Here is an 18,764-nt window from a genome sequence, read left to right as displayed (position 1 = left end):
ACGCGAAATCAGTCTATCAGTTGCCAATCCCGACCGTTAAATATGCGAAGCAAAGAGACCGCCGTTGTTCCAATCTGATGCAACAGGAGTAATCATACTTTTTTGTCCTATAAGGAAAGGAAAGGAAATTGGACGTAGAGCAGCCTGACGAGACTCCACCCAAACAACCACAAAAAAGGAGACAACGGCTAAGGAAAGTCGAACAGAGGCAGCAGTATAAACAGGCAGTCGGGAGTTGATGCGAGAATGGAAGACAAACGCCACTAATGCGGAAACAAAAAGGAAAAAAGCCTGATACCGACCTGAGTCTAACGGGGCTGAAACTTTGTACATCATGACTGCCGTGACTGTGTTGGTACCGCTTAAATGAGTTCTGCCTTGATCGGGTAGAAGCCAGACGAATTGACCACTTGTGGTGGCGTGATAGGCCCGGCACACCATAGAAATGACCGATATCGCTAAATGACCAGATAATTTCGCTGCACGTAGACTTGTTTGGCATGTCAAATCTCAACGGCCTTCCGGAAGCCGACAGCCAGATGAAAGGTTGCTTCCCGCGCCTTTGATCGACACTCCTTTGAAAATGAAGGCGTTTTCAAGTGCGTGTGATGACAACTGTCGTGTCATTTCCGGATCCAAACTGTACGTGATTTTCAAACGTAGCTGAAATCACAACTGTAGTCCTAATGCCAGTCTGGTTGCCGCAACGAGGGACCAGACAAGTCGCCCATGATTGCAATGAACCCTCCTACCATTACAATCCGGCTAAGGACGGGCCACAAACCCGTCCCGGAATGGCCGAGGAATTGTTTTGTCGACCACAAGTGAATGAGCAGCAACGCAGACGATTGTAGCAGGGAGCCCAGTGCAAACTTCTAGTACACGGAAGTAGAGATATGAAGGATTGGAAAATGCACGTGGTAAAGAATGTACAGATTGAGAGAGGCCTCGAGATTCTCTGGAAACAACGGCCATATTCGTGGCGATCGGGGGTGGAAAGAGGGTAAATTGTCCGGGATGCTTGTTGCTGGTACGGATCTTGAGTAGAGAGCGGATCCCAACGACTGAAGGATAGCGGTCAGTCGGTGGCAGAGCTGTCGCCGTGGCCTCTCTCCGCCGGGAGGCCAACAGGTTGAACGCCAAGGGCGTTACGTTCTTGCTTGATTGCGGTCTGCGTCTACCGAGTATTAGATGGGAACAGATGATTGACTGGTGTAGGTATGTTGCGCACCGGCCTGAAACATCGACGACCAATCGAGGTTCGATTGGGGGTTGGCATTTTGGCCAGTGAACATAGGCATGCCATTCTGGTTACCCGGCATGTTGTAGTTGGCCAGCTGCGGGTTCATACCACCAGGAACACTTCCATTATAAGGAGACTGGTCATACGAGCCACCTGGGCCTTGGGGACCCGGGCCGCCGTTACCGACGCGGGTAGGAGCACCCATGACGTTTCCGGCGGCGCCTGCAGCAGCTGCAGCAGCGGCAGCGTTACGCCGGTTCTGATCCGCAGCAGCAGCATCGTCCATGCGGTTCATGCTGTTCGAACGAGACAGCTGGGCCTGGTCATTGGACATTCCGTCGCTACCCGCAGGCATCAGCCCGAAGGGGTGAACCATGCCATCAGGCTGAACGTTGCCCATGCCGTTCATGTGGCTCATATCACCAGCCTCGGCCATGTGCTTCTGAGCCGCCTGCTGATTCTTCTTGACATGGGCATGTGGGTGCGACAGATGGCTGGCTCCCGTCGGGTTACCACGACGAATAGAGCACTTTTGGAAGTGACGCTTGAGAATGTCGCTGCGCGAGAACGTGTCGCGACACAAAACACACATGTATGGGCGGTCGCCGGTGTCTGCGATTGTCAGTTTTCTTTTCAGGCACAGAAAAGGTAGAAAAGGGATGCACTTGGAAAGTAAACTTACGTCTCAGAAGGTGACGCTTCAGATGCTTTGCGTGGAGGTACGTTTTGGTGCAATGAGGGCAAGGGAACTTCCCGTCGGCGTCCTTCTGGGGAATCTGGTTCTTGGTGACCGTGCCTGCAGCTGGGGGAGCGGGTCTGCCTGGGGCGCTCGGCAGAATGCCTCGGCGGCCCTGAGAGCCAACCACGTGGGTCGGCTGCTCGGTCTCGGGAAGCATTGTTGCCTGAGGCATCATGGGGCTCTGGCTGTAAGGCGAAGACATCCCTGGTTGTGGCATGACGCCGCCGGCAGGCATAGGACGCAGCACAGGTGGACCCCGAGAGCCTGGAGCCGGTGCCGGGGCGATGGGTTGGGGATGGGCCATTGCGGTGGAGGACTGGGGAAGCATTGCCGACGAGGTTGCGCCATACTGATGAGGCTGCTGGTAGGCATTGCTCATCATCTGGTAGCCTCGACCACCATTAGTGGTCGGCGGAGGAGGGTAAGCGGTCATGTTGGCAGGACCCGGGGTGTTTGGGGTTGCGGGCGTCCGTGGAGTGTGTGGGTAGCTCCCATAGGGATTGCCCGCATGCATCATGCCGTTGTTCTGCTGGTGTTGGGGGTGTTGCTGGTGCTGCTGCTGCAGGGGTGGCAGCGTATGCGGCTGGAGATTCTGTGGCGTCGACGAGGCAGATGAAGGGTAGGACTGGTTCGATGTGCCATTCATCACGTTAGACGAATAGTGTGAGCCGTCCATTGTAAACCTGTTTGTTTCCTCCGATATTAACCTATAGAACATTGTCAGCAAGAAAGACTTGGACTGATGGTAGAGGCAGAGAAAGCAAACAGGAGAAGGTGAGAGGGCAGAAGTGCAAATGATATATGGGTAGCGGCAGAAACAGGCCAAGGGGTGAAGAGACTTGGCGGTCAAGCAAAAACAGAAGAAGCTAGAGAGCAGACGACGACAGCAGACGACAGACGTGGCGGGTTAGGTGATGGCAGTCGAATCAGAAATTGATCTGGAGGTTTTCGCACGCAACGATGAAAGCTCGACTGTCTGGCTGCCCGAACAGACTGGAAGCCAAAATCCAGCCAGTAACGAAGTCGCGCTGGCTGCAAGCTCTGACTTGGCACATGCGAATTCGCGTCCATGTTTCCATAGTATGTATGCACTTGCTCGCAAAGCTGCATTGTGTCTCGTGCCATTTGTTTGGGCTGCTTCTCGTAACGAGGATGCAACGACAAAAACAACACCAGCGCGTCCAATTGTTGGTCGTGTCGCGTCTGCTCTAAACCCGTGTCTTGATGTCTATCGCCCAGATCATGGCCGCATCTCTTCTGTTTTGCGCATGATCACCAGTCTGGTGCTTTGGCCATACACCTCTGTACTTCGTTCTTACCTGGGCTGCTGCTTCTACTGTGCACCACTCAATCGTCTGGCAAAGTGGCACACGACGACGGGATGGGATGAGGTAGGGTGGAGATTTGTGGAAAGAGTGGATATTTGGAGGTTCTCGAAAGTGGAGGGTGGAAAGAAAAGAAGTGGTTGTAAAGGAAACTTTTTATGGAGGTTGAAGATGGGAAGGAAAAAAAAGTTGTGGAGACAGGACGTTCAGTTATATTGGGCCGTTGAGAGAGTTGGGTTGATTGCGGTGTAGTGAGGAAGAAAAAAAGAGTGGGTACGATGGCTTGAGAAATGGTATTTTTTTTTTTTTACTGCACCTTCTGTGCTCCGTCCTCGTCTTACCTTCTTTGGGGGGAGGCTTTGGAAGAAGCTGTCAGGTACCGGTGGTCTGTGGCCGGGAAGGGTGGATTCTTTCAGCGGGTTGAGTTGTATGGTAGCACTGCGGTTGCTTGTAGTGTGAGTAGGGGCGCTGTTTGGTGGACGGGTGGTGGGTAGGGGGCGGTTGGCTGAGTGGATTTAGGTGGATTTCAAGGAAAGGGAAGAGAGAAAAGTGGACGGGTGGAGACCAGACCAAGAAAGGGAAGAGCAGCATATATATACCAGCGGGAGTTTTTACTGCTTGCCCGCGATGAATGAAAATACAGAGTGCCACCACTTAGGGCACCAGGGATAATCACCTTTTTTGGCTTGGACCCTTCTTTTTTAGACGGTGGTGTAGGATCCGGTATAAAAACGTACCAGTACGAAGTGAGATACAATAGATCCCAAAGGTCCGTTATCCGCAAATCCGTCAGGGCAAATGTAGCCGTTGGTCTGGTTAGCGCGGCAGCCGGCAGGCGAACGAAAGACGCGCAATAGACGGCAGGCAAACAGAATAAGCCGGATTTGCCACGTTCAAACAGCGGCAAGGAGGTAGTGAGTAAAATGGATGGACGTTGGAGAAGAGCACGAGAACCGAGATGACAAGGAGTCTGAAGAGGAGAATGGATGTGGTGCAAGCAAGACGTGAGAAATAGGAAGGAGAGTGAGGAAGAGTTTTGAGAAGGACGAGAAGAGAAGGAGAGCGGGCGTGGCAGGGATTCCAATTGGCGCGAGAACTCGCACGGAGGAAGGGGGGGGGGGGGGGGGGGGTAGAAGAGTAGGGAGGTGGCAGAAACAAGAAACGATAATTTGACGATTACTAGCCAGAAAAAGAGAAGGAAGGAAAAAAAACAATAATAGTAATAATAATAACGGTGATAATGGTAATGATAATGGTAATGGTAATGATAATAAAAAAGAAGAATATGACAATATAATATACGAAGAGGTCTATTACTGCCGGTTTGTTTTGTGCAAGAGCAATATGTGCTGTTCAGCTGAGTTAGGATAGCAAGAGGCAAGCAGGAGCCAAACTGTGCTTTGGAGGAATTTGGCACGGTGGACTTGGGGAGAAGCAGCAGACGGCAAGTGCGCGAGATGGTGCCTTCCAAGGACAGTGCGCTGGCTGCAGGTGCAAGCTGGGTGGCTGGGCGCGTGCTCATGGGGCAGGGACGAGTGACAGACCAACCAGCTCCGACCGCCAGTTGAGCAACTAGCCATCCAGCAGTTTTTACTCACCGGCTGTCTCAATCATCTCTCCCTTGCCCCCGCCCGCCGCCTCCTGCCTGAGATGCGTGCCATTCCATCTTGATGCACGTAGATGGATATCTCCCTGGCACAAGCACAATTACAATGTATCTGTGCAGCGTCTGCGCAGAATGGCAATCCTTCCCTTCTCCCCTGCCCTGTCTCTTCGGCCGCCCTCAAGCCCTCAAGCAAGACACATTCCAGGGGGTGCCGTGTGCAGACTTCCGTGTGCGTTGTTCAGACACCCAACCCTGCCCCTAGCTAGCCCTGTGGCGTACTCGTACTGGCGCGTGCAGGTTTTTTTTCTCTTTCTTTTTCTCTCGCTCTCTTCTTGAGACACATCTTACGAGTTTTACTTTCCGGTGCCTCCTAATTAGGCTAGCGCTCTGGGAGTAAGAAGAAGAAAAAAACACTCCCCACCCCAGAATAAAGAACATCGCTCGTGCCAACCTCCCCGGCCTAGAAAAAAAAAAAAACAACGCGGTCGCGAACTGACCTGCCTCTACTCAGTAAGGCCGATGCGAACAGCGCTTTGACGGAGACCGGGAAGATGGAAGACGGAAGGCGACTACCACCATTCGGCCTCGCGCACAGGACCAGACTAGCACATTGAAGTGTCGTATTACGAGTACTCGTATGAGAGCCGCCTGCTGGTTGTTACAGCCAGCTAGTGAGAAACAAAACATACCCTTGGTACGCGGAACGTCGTAAACTGCCCGATTGGGGAATTCTTGCCATCATGACGATGATGCGACCGGCGGCAGGTGACGTCGATTCCCCGGCATCGTCCTATCCTGCTGCAGCCGTGCTGGTTGGCAGAGCCCAATGCGAGAGCCCGTCTGCGCCTGGCGTGTTTTCATCCTGACGGCATATGTATTTTCAGCAGTCCCACGTGGTTGTGCGTCTGCGTCTGCGTGTGCAGCCGTTATTCTCCTCTCGTAGAGCCATTCGTCCAAACTGACCAATTTTCTTGGACGGAATACGGAGTAAACGTGAGCAGGTCCGTTAGGAGACGCGGGCGGGAATACACAGGCGGGAATAGTGCTCGCTTCACACCTCTTACCGCCTTTGCCCCCTAAGAGGCAAGATCTCTTCCGGCTTTGCCTGCATTCGGACAGCCAGCCCGCCCTTTGCACCCTTTTTGGACTAGCCTGCTGGCAAAGGAGTGCGCAAACCGCCAATTGATCGTTTTGCCTGCCAGGAGAAGGCGACATCGACCGGCCACTAAGTTCCCCCCTAATAGTAATGGCAAGTGCTCGTACATTTCCCAGTATCACATTCATGCAACTGGTCGTGTCCTTGATATTCAGGAGGCGAGAGAAAGGGGTCTGATCGGCTGACCTGGCTTCTGCAGAAACCAGCTGTGTGAGAGTACGAATGTCGGGGTGGACGATCTTGCTAGCTGCCCAGTTGCTACGTCGTAGATGCCGGCTTGCCGGCGCCCACGGTTCTGTTCTGCGTGCATAACCGGCTAGCAGATCTGGGGAGGCCGAGACACCGCATCCCTTTCTTTTCAGTGTGCTCGGAATGTCTCGATACCTGCTGCACAAACTTATGAGACCGAGTCCTGTAACCGAGATTTCTCTCTTTGCAGGACGGTGTCAGCTTAACAGTCCGGCGGCCGTAAAAGGCTTAGGGTTTGTGGTGTGGCTCGAACGCGCTACGGAGGCAAAGTAGACAAAGTGGACAAACTCGAACACAGGCATATACGTCGTACTCCGAACGAGTAATTGTTAATTTGAAGGCTGGCAGTGATGCGCTCGAGTGCTCCGCACCTGCCATTTCGGCGGGGACGTGAAACTCATCTCCAGGGTCAGCGCAAAGAGTCGGTCTGTGAGGAAGCCTTCTAGAAGGCCAAAAAATGGATGGCGGTGACACGAAGGCCAAACCGCCTGCAATCAGGAGGAACCCTCGAGCCCAATCAATACTACATACGACGTACGGCCGCTAATGCGGCGTGGCACGAACGCTTACACATACATAGGACTCACAGTCTGCACTCGTACGGAGTACTCGTAGACGAAGACGGCCTCGGCAGCGGAACAGGCAATGCACAGGCATCGTACTCGTGTCAGGCACCAACCAAGATGGGAGCCCGGACGGGATTGAGCAGAGGGCCATCTGCCCTGGACAAAGTTTGTACGACGGGCTCTATTTCTCGGCAACATGCTGTGCGAGGATGCATCTTCCCTGCCCCAGAGTCGTAAGGAAGTAAAAGATATTATGTAAGATGCTGTAAGGCATTATTCACGAGTTGCAGTCCTTTGTCCCGCTTTCCGGGGCGAATAACCCTTTCCCTCCTCGCCTCCATTTTTTTTTAGCGAGTGGTCTCTCCTATATTAATCGTTCGCCCAACAGTTCGGTTGCCGGACATGTCCCCGATGCATGCGAGCAGTCCACTCACACCGTTTTTTTGCGACGCCAGCATGGGTGTCCGGGCACTGTGCAGGACACTGTACTCCGTACGCGTACGTCGTATGCTAGTTCGGAAATATATTCGTAGACTCGCTGCATGCCAGGTGTACAAGTACCACCCATGGTGGAAAAAAGCCACGCCTTCTGAGCTTCTGACAGACAAGGATACGTAGAGGCCTGCTCCGTGACCGCCAGGATACCTGGCTGCTTCCTGCAACTAGCCAGAGCGATGTCCCACCCTGCTCGCGTTGCGAAACGCGAGCAAAACAAGCAAGAGGGCGCGTACAGAATAAGTGGCAGCAGCAGAGGAACCGGACTTGCTCGCTGAAACATCAGGCTTTCCCCGGAAGGCAGAGCGCTCTTGTACGACGCAACTGACAGGATGTGTTGTTTTTTAGTGGCCGCCCGAGCTGTTTCGCTTGACAGAGTGGAGATCTGGCTAGAGAGAGAGCTCTCGACTGCCGTTAGACAGGCAGAGACCCCACTGGAGCAGCTTACGGGGCATATTGGTAGTGCAGCCAGCATCTTGACAGCGCCAGATAAACGATCTGTTGGAGGCTCTGGGAGGGGCGCTCTCTTGTTCAGTGCAGCTTTCGTGGTGGCACCCGCTGTAATTATGGGGAATGGGCTCGACTAGCAGCAGACTCGAGCACCCACAAAAAAAGCATTGCTGCCAAAGTACGAGGAGCATGTTCAAGCACGGTGAGAGGGTTTGCCAAGCATCGCGTGTTTGCTGTCTGTACAGCGGTGCTCTTGGGCACCTACGGGGTACTCGTACGGGTAGCAGGAGCATATAATATGGACCAAGGACGACCTGCTGCTCCAGCCAATAGTGTCGTAGCTAGAAGCTCTCCTGTCACAAGGCCCCACCATCCCAAGTACGGAGTACGGACGTGCTGGTGGCATTGATGTTGTACGCGGTATTGCCCACGGCACAGAGGACGTCGACGCGTAAGGCGGATCAGGATAAACGGCTGTCTGCGGCTTGAGAGCACTGCCACGCGCAATCTCACGGCCGGCGAGGCGATGTATCCCTAGATGCCATCTACGCGTGCATAGTAGCACGGCCAATTGGCCTGGTAAGATGGTGTCGGGTGCCATTGGGAGCGCCAAAACGAGTCGAGAAGGAGGGCCGGAGCAGAGGAGGCAGGAGCGACAGACCGAAAGGCCGGCCAGCGACACGGAGCAGGACAGCTCGTAAGCAAGAGCAAGGTGGCAGGCGCGCGAAAAGTGGGCATTGGACGGGCGTTCGGGTCGCCCAAGTGGGTGTGCCCGGATGTGTTTGCAGTCGAGCAGAAGGTGGGCCGGTGGCTCTTCCGTGTTGGCTCAAAGCGTACGCGTATCCACAGGAGCTGTGTCTGCCGGCAGGCTGTCAGATGACCTCGACGCCGACGACAAACCATTTGTTCACTAATAGGATCGGCTGCAGGCAAAATACGAGTACGTGTGCGTGTTCTCCGATGCCAGAGGTTGCGTCAACACTTGCCGTTGGCGGCAGCACGACTCGGCCACACATTCTTCAACCAACGCACCCTCTGCCATGTAGAAAAACAACAAGGGCGCAGGCGGAAGACGGGCACGACGGCGACCCTGACACATGCATGCAACAAATCGAAATTGCCCCCTGCGAGCAGGTACCGGGCACATAAGATACTACGAGTATGCAGGCGCAGAGGATTCCCATTCCCGTATAGCCGCCTGTAGGAAGCGCCAGCTGTAGCAGGCAGAAAAGAGCGCTAGGGACGGCCGATGAAATTATCCCACAATAGGAGCGACAAAGGAAGAGAGAAGGTGATCAGAGGCAGGGCCGCATCCAGCCGGCCGAGCCTGTTGGTGTGGCTTGGATGCAGCTTCTGTGACAGGTGCGAAAAAACCAGCACATCAGCACATCGGCACGCCAGCGCGCCAGCACACCAGCTCACCAGGTTGTTCCCCCCTCCCCCCTGGTCGGAGATCTGCACTGCTTCTTATAGAGAAAATCTGCCAGTGCATTTTGCCCACTTTTCCGCCTTTCTTCTCCATCTCTCCGTACGGACCGGCTACATACGACGTAGTTCCAGCAGCGGATCGGCAAGGCCGTCCCTCTTGCAGACGACGAGAGATGTGTCCAAGAGGGACCGCGCAGCGTGAGACAAAGGGCATCGTAGCCAGGCGGAGTGTCTAGAGGTGTGTGGGGAGGGAAAGAGTACGGAGTAGTGGAAGATGGAAGGGGTGGAAGGGAGCGGCGGCGGCAAAAAGAGGGACCCCCCCCTGCCTGCAGGTTGGCGGCAGTGCTGAGAAATGTGCTCCGTACGAGTACGTTGAACCCGGTCTTCCCGCGACACCAGACAGGGCCGTGAGCACGAGGAGAACACGAGCGGCCTGTTCTTTCTACTGGTCGCTCTGTCTGTCGGATGTACGAGGGCTGCATAGTCTGCACATACTTACATAGTAAGTATCTTACATAGCATAGTACGATGGGCCCATTGTGACGACGGATCTTCGCGTTGTGTGCTCCGACGTTTTTGTGCGCGCATCGCAGGCTTTTTGGTGACGATACCCGACCACATTCGTCTCCCCCCTCCCTTCCGAAGAAAGAGAGAAATAATACCAAAAATGGTAAAAAGGCGACAAAAAATAAATAAACAATAAAACCTGAACCCTTGGGCGTTGCCACCGTGCCTTCGCGGCCGCACTTTCGACACCGCTCTTTGAGCAAATAGGTTTAACGTATTATTTTAAAATGAAAATCGGCCTCTGCGGCTCCGGTCGTCGGTCACTCAATGTGAGCGGTCAGCCTGCGGTGCATTTCCGAGCCATCTCCTAGCCGTCTGCTCCGTGCATGTCTACGTGGAATGGACACATTGGGCCACGGCTCTTTTCAGGCTTCTCGCTTGCTTCGCTGGTGCTGTTGCTTGCTGTTGCTTGCTGTTGCTTGCTGCTGTTTGCAGAAGCAGCAGCGCAGAATCAAATAAAGAAGGAGGCCGGAGTGGTGGCCTAGCTTCGTGACATCGTATTCGCACTGGCCTGGAAAGGCACGCGGGCTCGCTCCTGCCACGCCACCCCCCTATACTCGTACTCGTACGTATCCTGCTCGTAGAATTACGGATGCGCAAAAATGGCAAGCTAAAGCATTTCGCCGTAGTATCTCCCAATTCAATTTCGTGGCTGCGCCAATCCGAACCTCGGCGAGTCGCAGCCAGGGCCAGGGTTGGGGAAACCTGCCAGTACGACGTGCCGTGCGACGTACGGAGGAATACGTGGTGGTACAGATACATTGGCGGACATTTCGAGTACGAGTACGGTCGCTTATATGCCACACCTCGGAGCGACTGGCCCGGGCTTGTCCGTAGCGCAGCGATACTGATCACATGTATTGTTGTCTGCTATCATCTGGACTACCGTGCAAGACAGACGATTCTTCGGGCTCGTACTCGTAGGCGAGAACGGCCGACGAAAGAGCCGGACATGCCGGCATGCCGGCCTGCCCGCCCGCCCTTCTACTTCCCCTCGCTCCTGTTCCGCCAAACAAAGAGTGAAGGAGCGCTCCCGCGCCCTACTTTCTTTTGTGGCCCTCGGTGACCCAGAGGGAGGTGGGGGACAGCATTAGAAGGCCGTTGGGACGGGTAATAGCACAGATCTGCTATGATCTTTCTAGCGTGTAGATTCTGTGCTCCCCAGCCAAGGAGAGACCCCCTTTTCCCCAAAACAGTGGCCTTCACTGTCCTCTCGACCGTCTTTAGGGGAGCAAAGAGGGGAAATGGGGGAGACCCCTTTCTCCAAACCCGGAATCCACACACATCAACCATACGAGGCTTGTCTGTCCGGTGGGGCGTGGCCGCCTCTTTGCCATGTGCCAAGTGGATTCAGGAGAAGGCTCCAAAAAACAGGGTAGCAAGGGAAACTGGGTCCCTGTCCGGTTCGCGTAAATGTGTGCGAGTAAGATGCGTCGTCGGGGATCCGTCAGACAGCCTATCACCGCCCAGGCGAGCCTGAAAAGGCGCCGTTGTAGTCCAGCATCAGCAGCAGGCCGGCGAGAGAGGGGCCTGACTGCTGGGGCAGCTGCTGGGTCCGTCGGGCCGCACTGTCTGCCTGCTTCTCGCCAAGGCCGCGACAGACGGTGAGGAAGACGGCCAGCTTCTTGCGGAAGTCGGCGTGGAGCCTGACCGTCTGCTGCTGCAGGCCTGTCTGGTCGGACGCCCGGCTGCGCGACAGCTTGGCAAAGTCCAGGATCAGTCCGAAGATGGTCTCGAGCAGCTCGAGCAGCGGCTGCTGTCTCTTGCGCAGAAATAGCGCCGCCATCACCTCGTCGACCGTCTGCTCGTGGCGCTCTCGCAGCCGCTCGGGGCTGATCACGTGCTTTGTCGCATTCGACTCGCCTTCGCCTTCGCCTTCGTCCAAGCCGTCCAAGCCGGCCTGCACGTCGTCGAGCCAGTGATCAAACGCCTGCCACGGCGTCCCCACTCCGGTGTCCAGAAAGTACGCCATCACGCTGGACACAAAGTGGCGTGCCTCGAAGCGGAAGCGCGTCGCCACGCTATCGTCGGGCGACTGCAAGCTGCCGCCTACTGTAGCCGTTGCCGTTGCTGCGGCCGTAGCCCTGCGCACAGACGTCTCCCGGCTGAGCTGGTTGACCACGTAGTACATGCGCAACACCCGCAGCAGCAGCCTGAAGACACGGTCGTACTTGACCAGGATCGCTGGTGTCATCACCGACAGCAGCGCCAATGGTGGCTTGTAGGACAGCCGCAGAAAGTCCAGCGCTTCCAGCGAGTCTGCGTCCATGCAGCGGTCCATCTCCTCCGCTGACAAATCACGCACCGCAAAGCTCAGATCTCCCGGCATCTTGTCCTTTCCGCCCTTTCTGTTCCTGCCGTCCTGGTAGCTCTCCACGAGCACGCCCAGGAGGGCCAGCCGGAGCTCCGAGCTGGCAGGCGGCCAACTGTCGCGGTTTGACAACCGCAGGCCCAGACCGCCGCTCGACAGCTGTACGCCCGTCCTCGCCTCCGCCCCGGCCAGGTCGGGGTCGAAGAGTGCGTGCGACAGCCGGCTGCAGAAGACGCCATTGCCGAGCAGCTGGAACTCACGCTGCAGCCGGAGGTGCTTCCGGACGTCGTGTGCGCCAAAGAGCAGCTGCATGCACGCGCGGCTGACGAGTCGCGCCTGGGCCGCCATGACAGGCCCAAACGAGAGCAGCGGCAGCAGCGACCAGTGCGGGCAAAACTCGTCCAGCACCAGCGTCTCCGCATTGCTGTTGTCGTTGTCGTAGTCGTCAAAGAGCCGCTGTCGGAGAATCGTGGTCAGACCGTCGTCGGCAGCATGTGCAACAGGACCGTCCAGCGTGGCCATGGACGCCTCAATGCCACTGGCGATCTGGTCATTGTCCTTCCCAAAGAACTGCAGCTCCAGAGACGGCAGGCTCCAGCCGATCTCGAAGCTCGTCGGCGGCTGCCGCGCCTGAGACAGCTGAAACGTTGGTCGTCGCCGCTGGTGTGTGGCAATGGCCACGGCTACGGCCAGTTCGTACGCATCGGCCACACGTTCGGCCTCCAGGACGGGCTCCCAGTCGAACTGCCAGCGTAGCGGTGGGGGCCCAGCGCGGGCGAAGGTGGCCGGGTCCGAGAGGGCGTGTTCCGGGTGATTGGTCCACAGGAAGCGCAGGTTGCGGCCGGTCTCAAACAGGGCCTGGGCCATCTCGTCGGGGATAAAGGCCGGCATCTTGTCGGCGTCCAAGAAGTAGTCTGGCTCGGCCTGCTCGGCGCCGGTGTCGTCGATCCAGACGCGGTCGCCGTGGCGAACAAAGGCCTTGCTCTCGAACTGGCCGGCCCACATGGTGTTCTTGCTCCGGGGGTCCAGGCCGATCCAGCGACCGACAAAGCCGAGCCAGGGCTCGGACACGATCTGGAGGACCTGCTTGGCGACCTCGCGCAGGAGTGGAGCGCTGTGCTCCATGGACTGGGCCTCCTGGAAAAGCGTGGCCAGCAGGATCCCGTCGTCGGCCGAGCAGCGCGAGAGCTGGACGACGAGTCCGCGCATGTACCTGACAACAGCGGCGACGGGTCGGATGAGGGCCTGCAGTTGCAGGACGGATCGGGACCGCTGGCCACGCACGCCGAGCTCACTCTGGATGGTCAGGAGCAGGCGGTCGACTGCGCGAGCTAGCGCGGCACGAGACGGCGTGGCCGATGTGGCCGACGTGAACGAGACGTCGACAAAGGCCCGCAGCGATCGGCTGTAGGTGCCACACTCCAGACACGTCCGCTCCACACTGCGGAGAATGGGTCCGGTGAAGCCAGATATCCGGGGTGACGAATGCAGAGCGACGAAGCATCGCCGGTCGTCGTCCCACGAAAACAGGACAGATGCACGGCCCAGAGCCAATGCCAGCAGACAGCTGCAGTATCCACGCGGATCCACGACGAGGCTGTCGCCACCACCTGTCACTTTGAGCCCGAGGAGATTGTCGTCCGAGAGCACGAGAGCATCCAGAAACGCAGGCCCTTGCTCTGACGCCAAAACAGGGATCGAGACCAGATTCCGGCTGTCTGCGTGTGCAAACGACGTCCAAGACTTGTATCCGGGGACGGACGGGAGGAGGTATTCGTCGGGATAGAGCCACAGGTCACTATCGTCGTCGTCATTGCCGGCAGAAGGGGGTTCCAGGGCCAACTTTACGACAGCCAATGGCTGCTGTGTCGAGTCGTCTTCGTTTGCCTCAACTGGTGGCTGCAGCTCTCGGAGCAGGGCCGGGATCTGAAAGAACGTGCTCTCTCGGTCGTCATCGGGCGGCTCGTCCTGTCCGAGAAACAGCGTGATCGCATCGCTTTCTGCAGACGTCAGTACATGCTTGCATCTGTTGAGCAATCGACAGGATGCAGTCCATATCTGGGGCCATACCACCGATCTTGAGATGAAAAAAACCATCTGGCGTCTCGTCGGAAGCATCGGCCAGACCGAGCTCCTGTTGCCAAGTAGACGACTTCCAAAAGTCGGGAATGGCGAAAAGCTCGGATGTGCCGCCGTCTGCCATGGCTCGAGGTGTTGGCCAGAGATGAGGTCGAGTCAAGCTAGCATTCAAAGTGAGGGGCCAAAGACAGCCCAACGCGTCTCCACATGGAAAGCGCGTTTTTGCGCGGTGGCGCTGTGGCTGCGCTGTAATACGGAAGCTACGACCTTACTGCCAATTCCGAATTTTGCAGCATCACCATCTGCATCCACGAAGCAAACGCCAGATCGCTGGACACGGCCGACAACACAGTCAGCAGACCGTCTGCGTGCACACACAGAGCAATGCCGCCCAAGAAGAGAGGGCGTACGAGCGCGGCGCAGGCGGCAGCGACGCCGAGCCGTGACGACGATGCCATGGACCTCGACACGCCGCAGGCAGCCGAGACGCCGACAATTTCGGGCTCCGAGCCGGCGGCCAAGGCGGTTTTTCGGACGGCGGCGCCCAGTCCGCTGGAGAGCTGCTGGACCTCGGAGCAGAAGGCGGGGCTTTTCTCGGCCGTCATCCGGTGGAAGCCGTCCGGTGGGTTTGACTTTGAAGCTTCGCCCTTCTGGCTGTTCCATCAGCTCATCAGCTCGTCTGCTCATCCTCTTCATCGGCTGACATCAGCCGCTCAGGCATGCACAGACACTTCCGCATGATTGCCATCTCTGAGCACCTGCGCTGCCGCGGCTTCGATCCCGACGTCTGCCAGCACACCCGCATCCCGGGCATCTGGAAGGAGCTCTGCACCGAGTACGAGCTCGAGGCCATCAACGACCGCGACAACTCGCTCGACCTTGCCGCCGACAGCCAGCCGGGCCACGACACCCGCTACAAGGAGTTTGCCCTGCCGCTCGACGACTTCCGCGACGCCATGCTGGACCGCGCCCTCGTCGAGAGCGTCGAGGCCGACGGCGATGGCGGCAGTGGCGGCCGCTCGGCTGCCACCTCGCCCGCCCAGTGGGATCCAGACGCATCATCGCCGCCGCCGACGACCGCCTCGTCTCATCCCGCCTCGACGGGCATCGCGTTCGAACCGGCGGCCGCGCGACCCAGCGTCGCCAAGCGCAAGCGCGGCGAGATGGCGCACGCCGCTCTGCGCACGCGCTCGTCTACCGTCGAGAGCTCCGAGATGGTCACGTCGTCGGCCGCATCGCCCGCTGCTACAGCCCACGCCGCGCGCGGCTCTCGACGTGGGAAGCGCGGCGGTGGTGCGGCCAAGCCCGGCCGACGGAAACCAGCGCCGCGAGCGAAGCACGAAGACGACGACAGCGACGACGACAGCGATGATGTCGAGGGCCGGTCGGCAACGGCCAGCGAAGGAGATGAGGACCGCAGAGGAGGCGACAGCGAGGATGAGGGCGAAGGGGATGGCGACGACGATGATGACGATGGCGATGACGACGACGACGGCGACGACGACGACAATTCGGATGACGACGACGACGACGACGATGACGACGACGACGACGATGACGACGACGATGATGATGTTGATGCCGACGTCAAGGACGAGGAGGAAGAGGTCGAGGAAAAGGTCAGAGCACCACCACCAAGAGCGACACGAGGAGGCGGTCGTGGCCGAGGTCGTGGTCGTGGACGAGGACGAGGACGAGGACGGGGACGGGGAAGATGATAGACCTGAAGATGGACAGGTGGACAGCAGATGAAGAGGCATGTCCACCTGACGACAATTGCACTTGTATTTTCTACACACACCGGAGCCAGACATCTTTCCCGAGGACTCCTGTAAAAACACTGTATAATAAGCGTGCCGGCAAATCATCAGCAGACGAGAGACAGCATCATATATGTGCAAAGCTCCCAAGGGTATCAATTTCTGACGGTCACCGCAAATGTTCGTATGTCTCCTCTTTTCGACTCCTTTCGACTATTCTTGACTCCCACTCCTACTGTCCCATCTCGTCGTCGTACACCATTGGCTGTGTCGGTCCGCCCGAGCCGCCAGACCCTCCGGCATCGTCAAGAGACTGGTAAAAATGCCGATTTCCTTGCTGCTGCTGCTGCTGTTGTGCTCGACCCAGCTGCTTGCCCGCTCCGCCTGCTCCTCCACCACCGCCACCGCGTCCTCGCTGCGGTCCACCACGGTAGCCCCCACGGCCGGCAACAAATCCAGGACCGCGAGCAGCCGCGCCTCCTCGTCCGCCCCGAGTTGTCGCTTGGAAGTGGTAACCACGGCCGCTTTGCGCACCAAACGCAGAAAAGGCCGCTGGCTGCGTCGGGATCGGCCCATTTCGCTGCTGCTGCTGCTGTTGTTGTCGTCGGTCGTTGCTGTTGCCGCCAACGCCTGAATGATTCTTCCGCCTGGAGCCCCTCGATTTGGTCGTCTGGTTGCTGTCGCCGCCTTCACCATCGGCCGAGCCCTCGCCCGAGCCCTCCACATCACCGTCCCCATCACCCTCGCCGCTGCTGCTGCTGCCGTTGCCCGTGTTATCACCCTCGTTGTTGTTGCTGTGGTGACGACGCCGGTTCGCCCCGTTCTCCGGCTCCACGCGCAGCAGTGCCTTCTCGCCCACCGTCGTCTCAAACACGTACGCCTTGTCGCGCGCCACCGGCTGCCAGTGGCGGATCTGGTTCGCCTGGTGCGGCCTCCCGTTGCGCGCCACCGCCAGCACCACCACTGGCTTCGGACCTTCCGTGTGGATCGTCGCCGTCGCCGGCACCGGCCGCACCTTGGCCGCCCATACGCTGTTGTCGATGCTCCCGGTCGCCTCCACCTCCCACGACATCTTGCTGCCCATGCCGCCAACCTTGCTCAGCAGGTGCGGCGGACACGCGTGCGGACAGATCAGAATGCTGTTGGCATGGTATCGCAGGTCGCGCCGCCCGCCCGGCTGCTGATGTGGCGGTGGTACGCCCAGCAGGCTGAGCAGCCGCTTCGAGTCCGCCTCCTTGACGAGATAGCCGGTGAAGAAGACCGTCTTATTGACCGACAGGGGGCCACGCCGGCCTTTGCCACCGTTCTTGCGCAGCGCCGCGTTGTGCCGGTTGACCATGTGCTGCACCTCAGCCACTTCCACCACCGGATCCAGCGTCGTCGTCGCGTCCACCACCGGTACCACCTCGCCGGCAATGGGCTGCCGCCGCTGCCGCCGCTTGTTGTAGTCGGCCAGAAAGTCGCGGAAGCCCGTCACGTGTCTGGGCCGGTCCTCGTAGATGCGCATCTCGCCTGCGTCTGCGTATGTCTCCATCAGGGTCTCGAGAAAGGCCTGCTTGAACGCCATTGTGCTCGAGAACCGCTCGTTATTCGGGCCTGCCACCGGCTTCAGCGCCACCATGTCAAAGTCCAGCCCCTTGCTCGTCACCATGCGCTGGATCAGATCGCTGTATCCGCTCTCCGACCGTCCCGTCAGCAGGACGCAGAGCGCATCCGGTTGTGCCTGTGTCAGCCGCACCAAGTCGACCACCCGCTCGTTCCACCAGCCCTCCCAAGCTCGCAGCTCTTCCTTGGCCATTCCTTCGCCGGTCGCCGCCAGAATCCGCGAGTCGTGCCACCAGCCTCCCGTCGAGATCACATCCTGGCTGGAGAGATAGCCGAGTGTCGGGTTGTTCCACAACTTCGGGTTCGGCAGAGGCGTCTTGAATACTGCACACGCAGAGGTCTACTGTCAACTGCCAGTCCCGTATAAGTCAGTGTAGAATGACTTACGGGTGTTGTCGAAATCGTAAATGTGCAGACTGCGAATGCTGTCCGCGTCCGGAAGCTTGCGATTCAACAGAGACCAGCGGCTCAGAGCTGTGGTCGTGTATGGGGAGTCAGGCCCAGTCCGGCTGTCATTATGCTCTTGTGTCTTGTCGCCGCCGCTGCCAGAATCATTACCCATGGCATTCGTAGGCACCGGTTGGAGAGCCTGCTGTGTCGCCCTCATCGCAGCATATGCCGCCGAAGCCGACACAGCCATTATCTGCAAATTAAAACTGTTCGTGTATTTTCTGGACAAGAAGTCGAAAAGCTCACGGAGACGCAGGTAGGCAGGCCTGGGAAGAAAGCTGACGGTAGCTCTGTCGTGTGTCTGTCGAAATGGAGAGCACTGATTGCTACAAAACAATGATGCGCGAATGCACGAAAGCAATGATGCGCGAATGCACGAAAGCTATAAGCTTCTAATCGTTATCGTTAGCGCGTCAAGCCACTTCATGACGCCACAATTTTACAGGCCATACCCCTACGTCGTACAACATCCGAATGCAATGGTGGAATAAAATGTTTTCGTACTTTTATGTCTTCTTGAAACATTCTCAGACAAATCCCCATCAGCTTGCATTAATAAGCTCTTAGCTACGGGTTCGACTATGAGCTTCTATCCAAGGCGGCTCCCCAAGAACAACAGAGGGTCCGTACCCTGAAATCAAATCTTCAACGGCCAGTCTCTCAGGCCCAGTAAACAAGAGTCAATCTGAACGCCGGCAATGTCTCCGAGTGATGCAATATGAGTGAGTGGCGGTG

At 57.5% G+C, this 18,764-nt stretch overlaps 4 protein-coding genes across 4 annotated transcripts; 1 reads left to right on the top strand and 3 right to left on the bottom strand.

The window, feature by feature from the left end:
* Positions 1-1,187: 1,187 nt before the first annotated feature.
* On the bottom strand, positions 1,188-2,658 carry CMQ_3615 (c2h2 transcription factor; the record flags this gene model as incomplete). Its single annotated transcript, XM_014319553.1, has 2 exons — positions 1,188-1,855; positions 1,926-2,658. 2 exons carry the CDS (start codon positions 2,656-2,658, stop codon positions 1,188-1,190), a joined length of 1,401 nt encoding a protein of 466 aa, XP_014175028.1.
* An 8,625-nt stretch (positions 2,659-11,283) lies between these two features.
* On the bottom strand, positions 11,284-14,338 carry CMQ_3547 (gamma-tubulin complex component; the record flags this gene model as incomplete). The annotated part of the gene is made up of 2 exons (XM_014319485.1): positions 11,284-14,135; positions 14,206-14,338. 2 exons carry the CDS (start codon positions 14,336-14,338, stop codon positions 11,284-11,286), a joined length of 2,985 nt encoding a protein of 994 aa, XP_014174960.1.
* Positions 14,339-14,598: 260 nt separating this feature from the next.
* On the top strand, positions 14,599-15,966 carry CMQ_3516 (ct20 family protein; the record flags this gene model as incomplete). Its single annotated transcript, XM_014319454.1, has 3 exons — positions 14,599-14,836; positions 14,932-15,598; positions 15,834-15,966. The coding sequence occupies 3 exons, from the start codon at positions 14,599-14,601 to the stop codon at positions 15,964-15,966; spliced, it is 1,038 nt and encodes a 345-aa protein (XP_014174929.1).
* A 240-nt stretch (positions 15,967-16,206) lies between these two features.
* CMQ_3902 (uncharacterized protein) lies at positions 16,207-18,219 on the bottom strand (the record flags this gene model as incomplete). The annotated part of the gene is made up of 2 exons (XM_014319840.1): positions 16,207-17,903; positions 17,967-18,219. 2 exons carry the CDS (start codon positions 18,217-18,219, stop codon positions 16,207-16,209), a joined length of 1,950 nt encoding a protein of 649 aa, XP_014175315.1.
* Positions 18,220-18,764: the final 545 nt, after the last annotated feature.

The sequence above is a fragment of the Grosmannia clavigera genome (assembly GCF_000143105.1).
Source record: "Grosmannia clavigera kw1407 unplaced genomic scaffold GCSC_113, whole genome shotgun sequence".
In the NCBI taxonomy this organism is placed as follows: Eukaryota; Fungi; Ascomycota; class Sordariomycetes; order Ophiostomatales; family Ophiostomataceae; genus Leptographium; species Leptographium clavigerum.
This window is presented reverse-complemented; position numbering and strand designations above follow the sequence as displayed.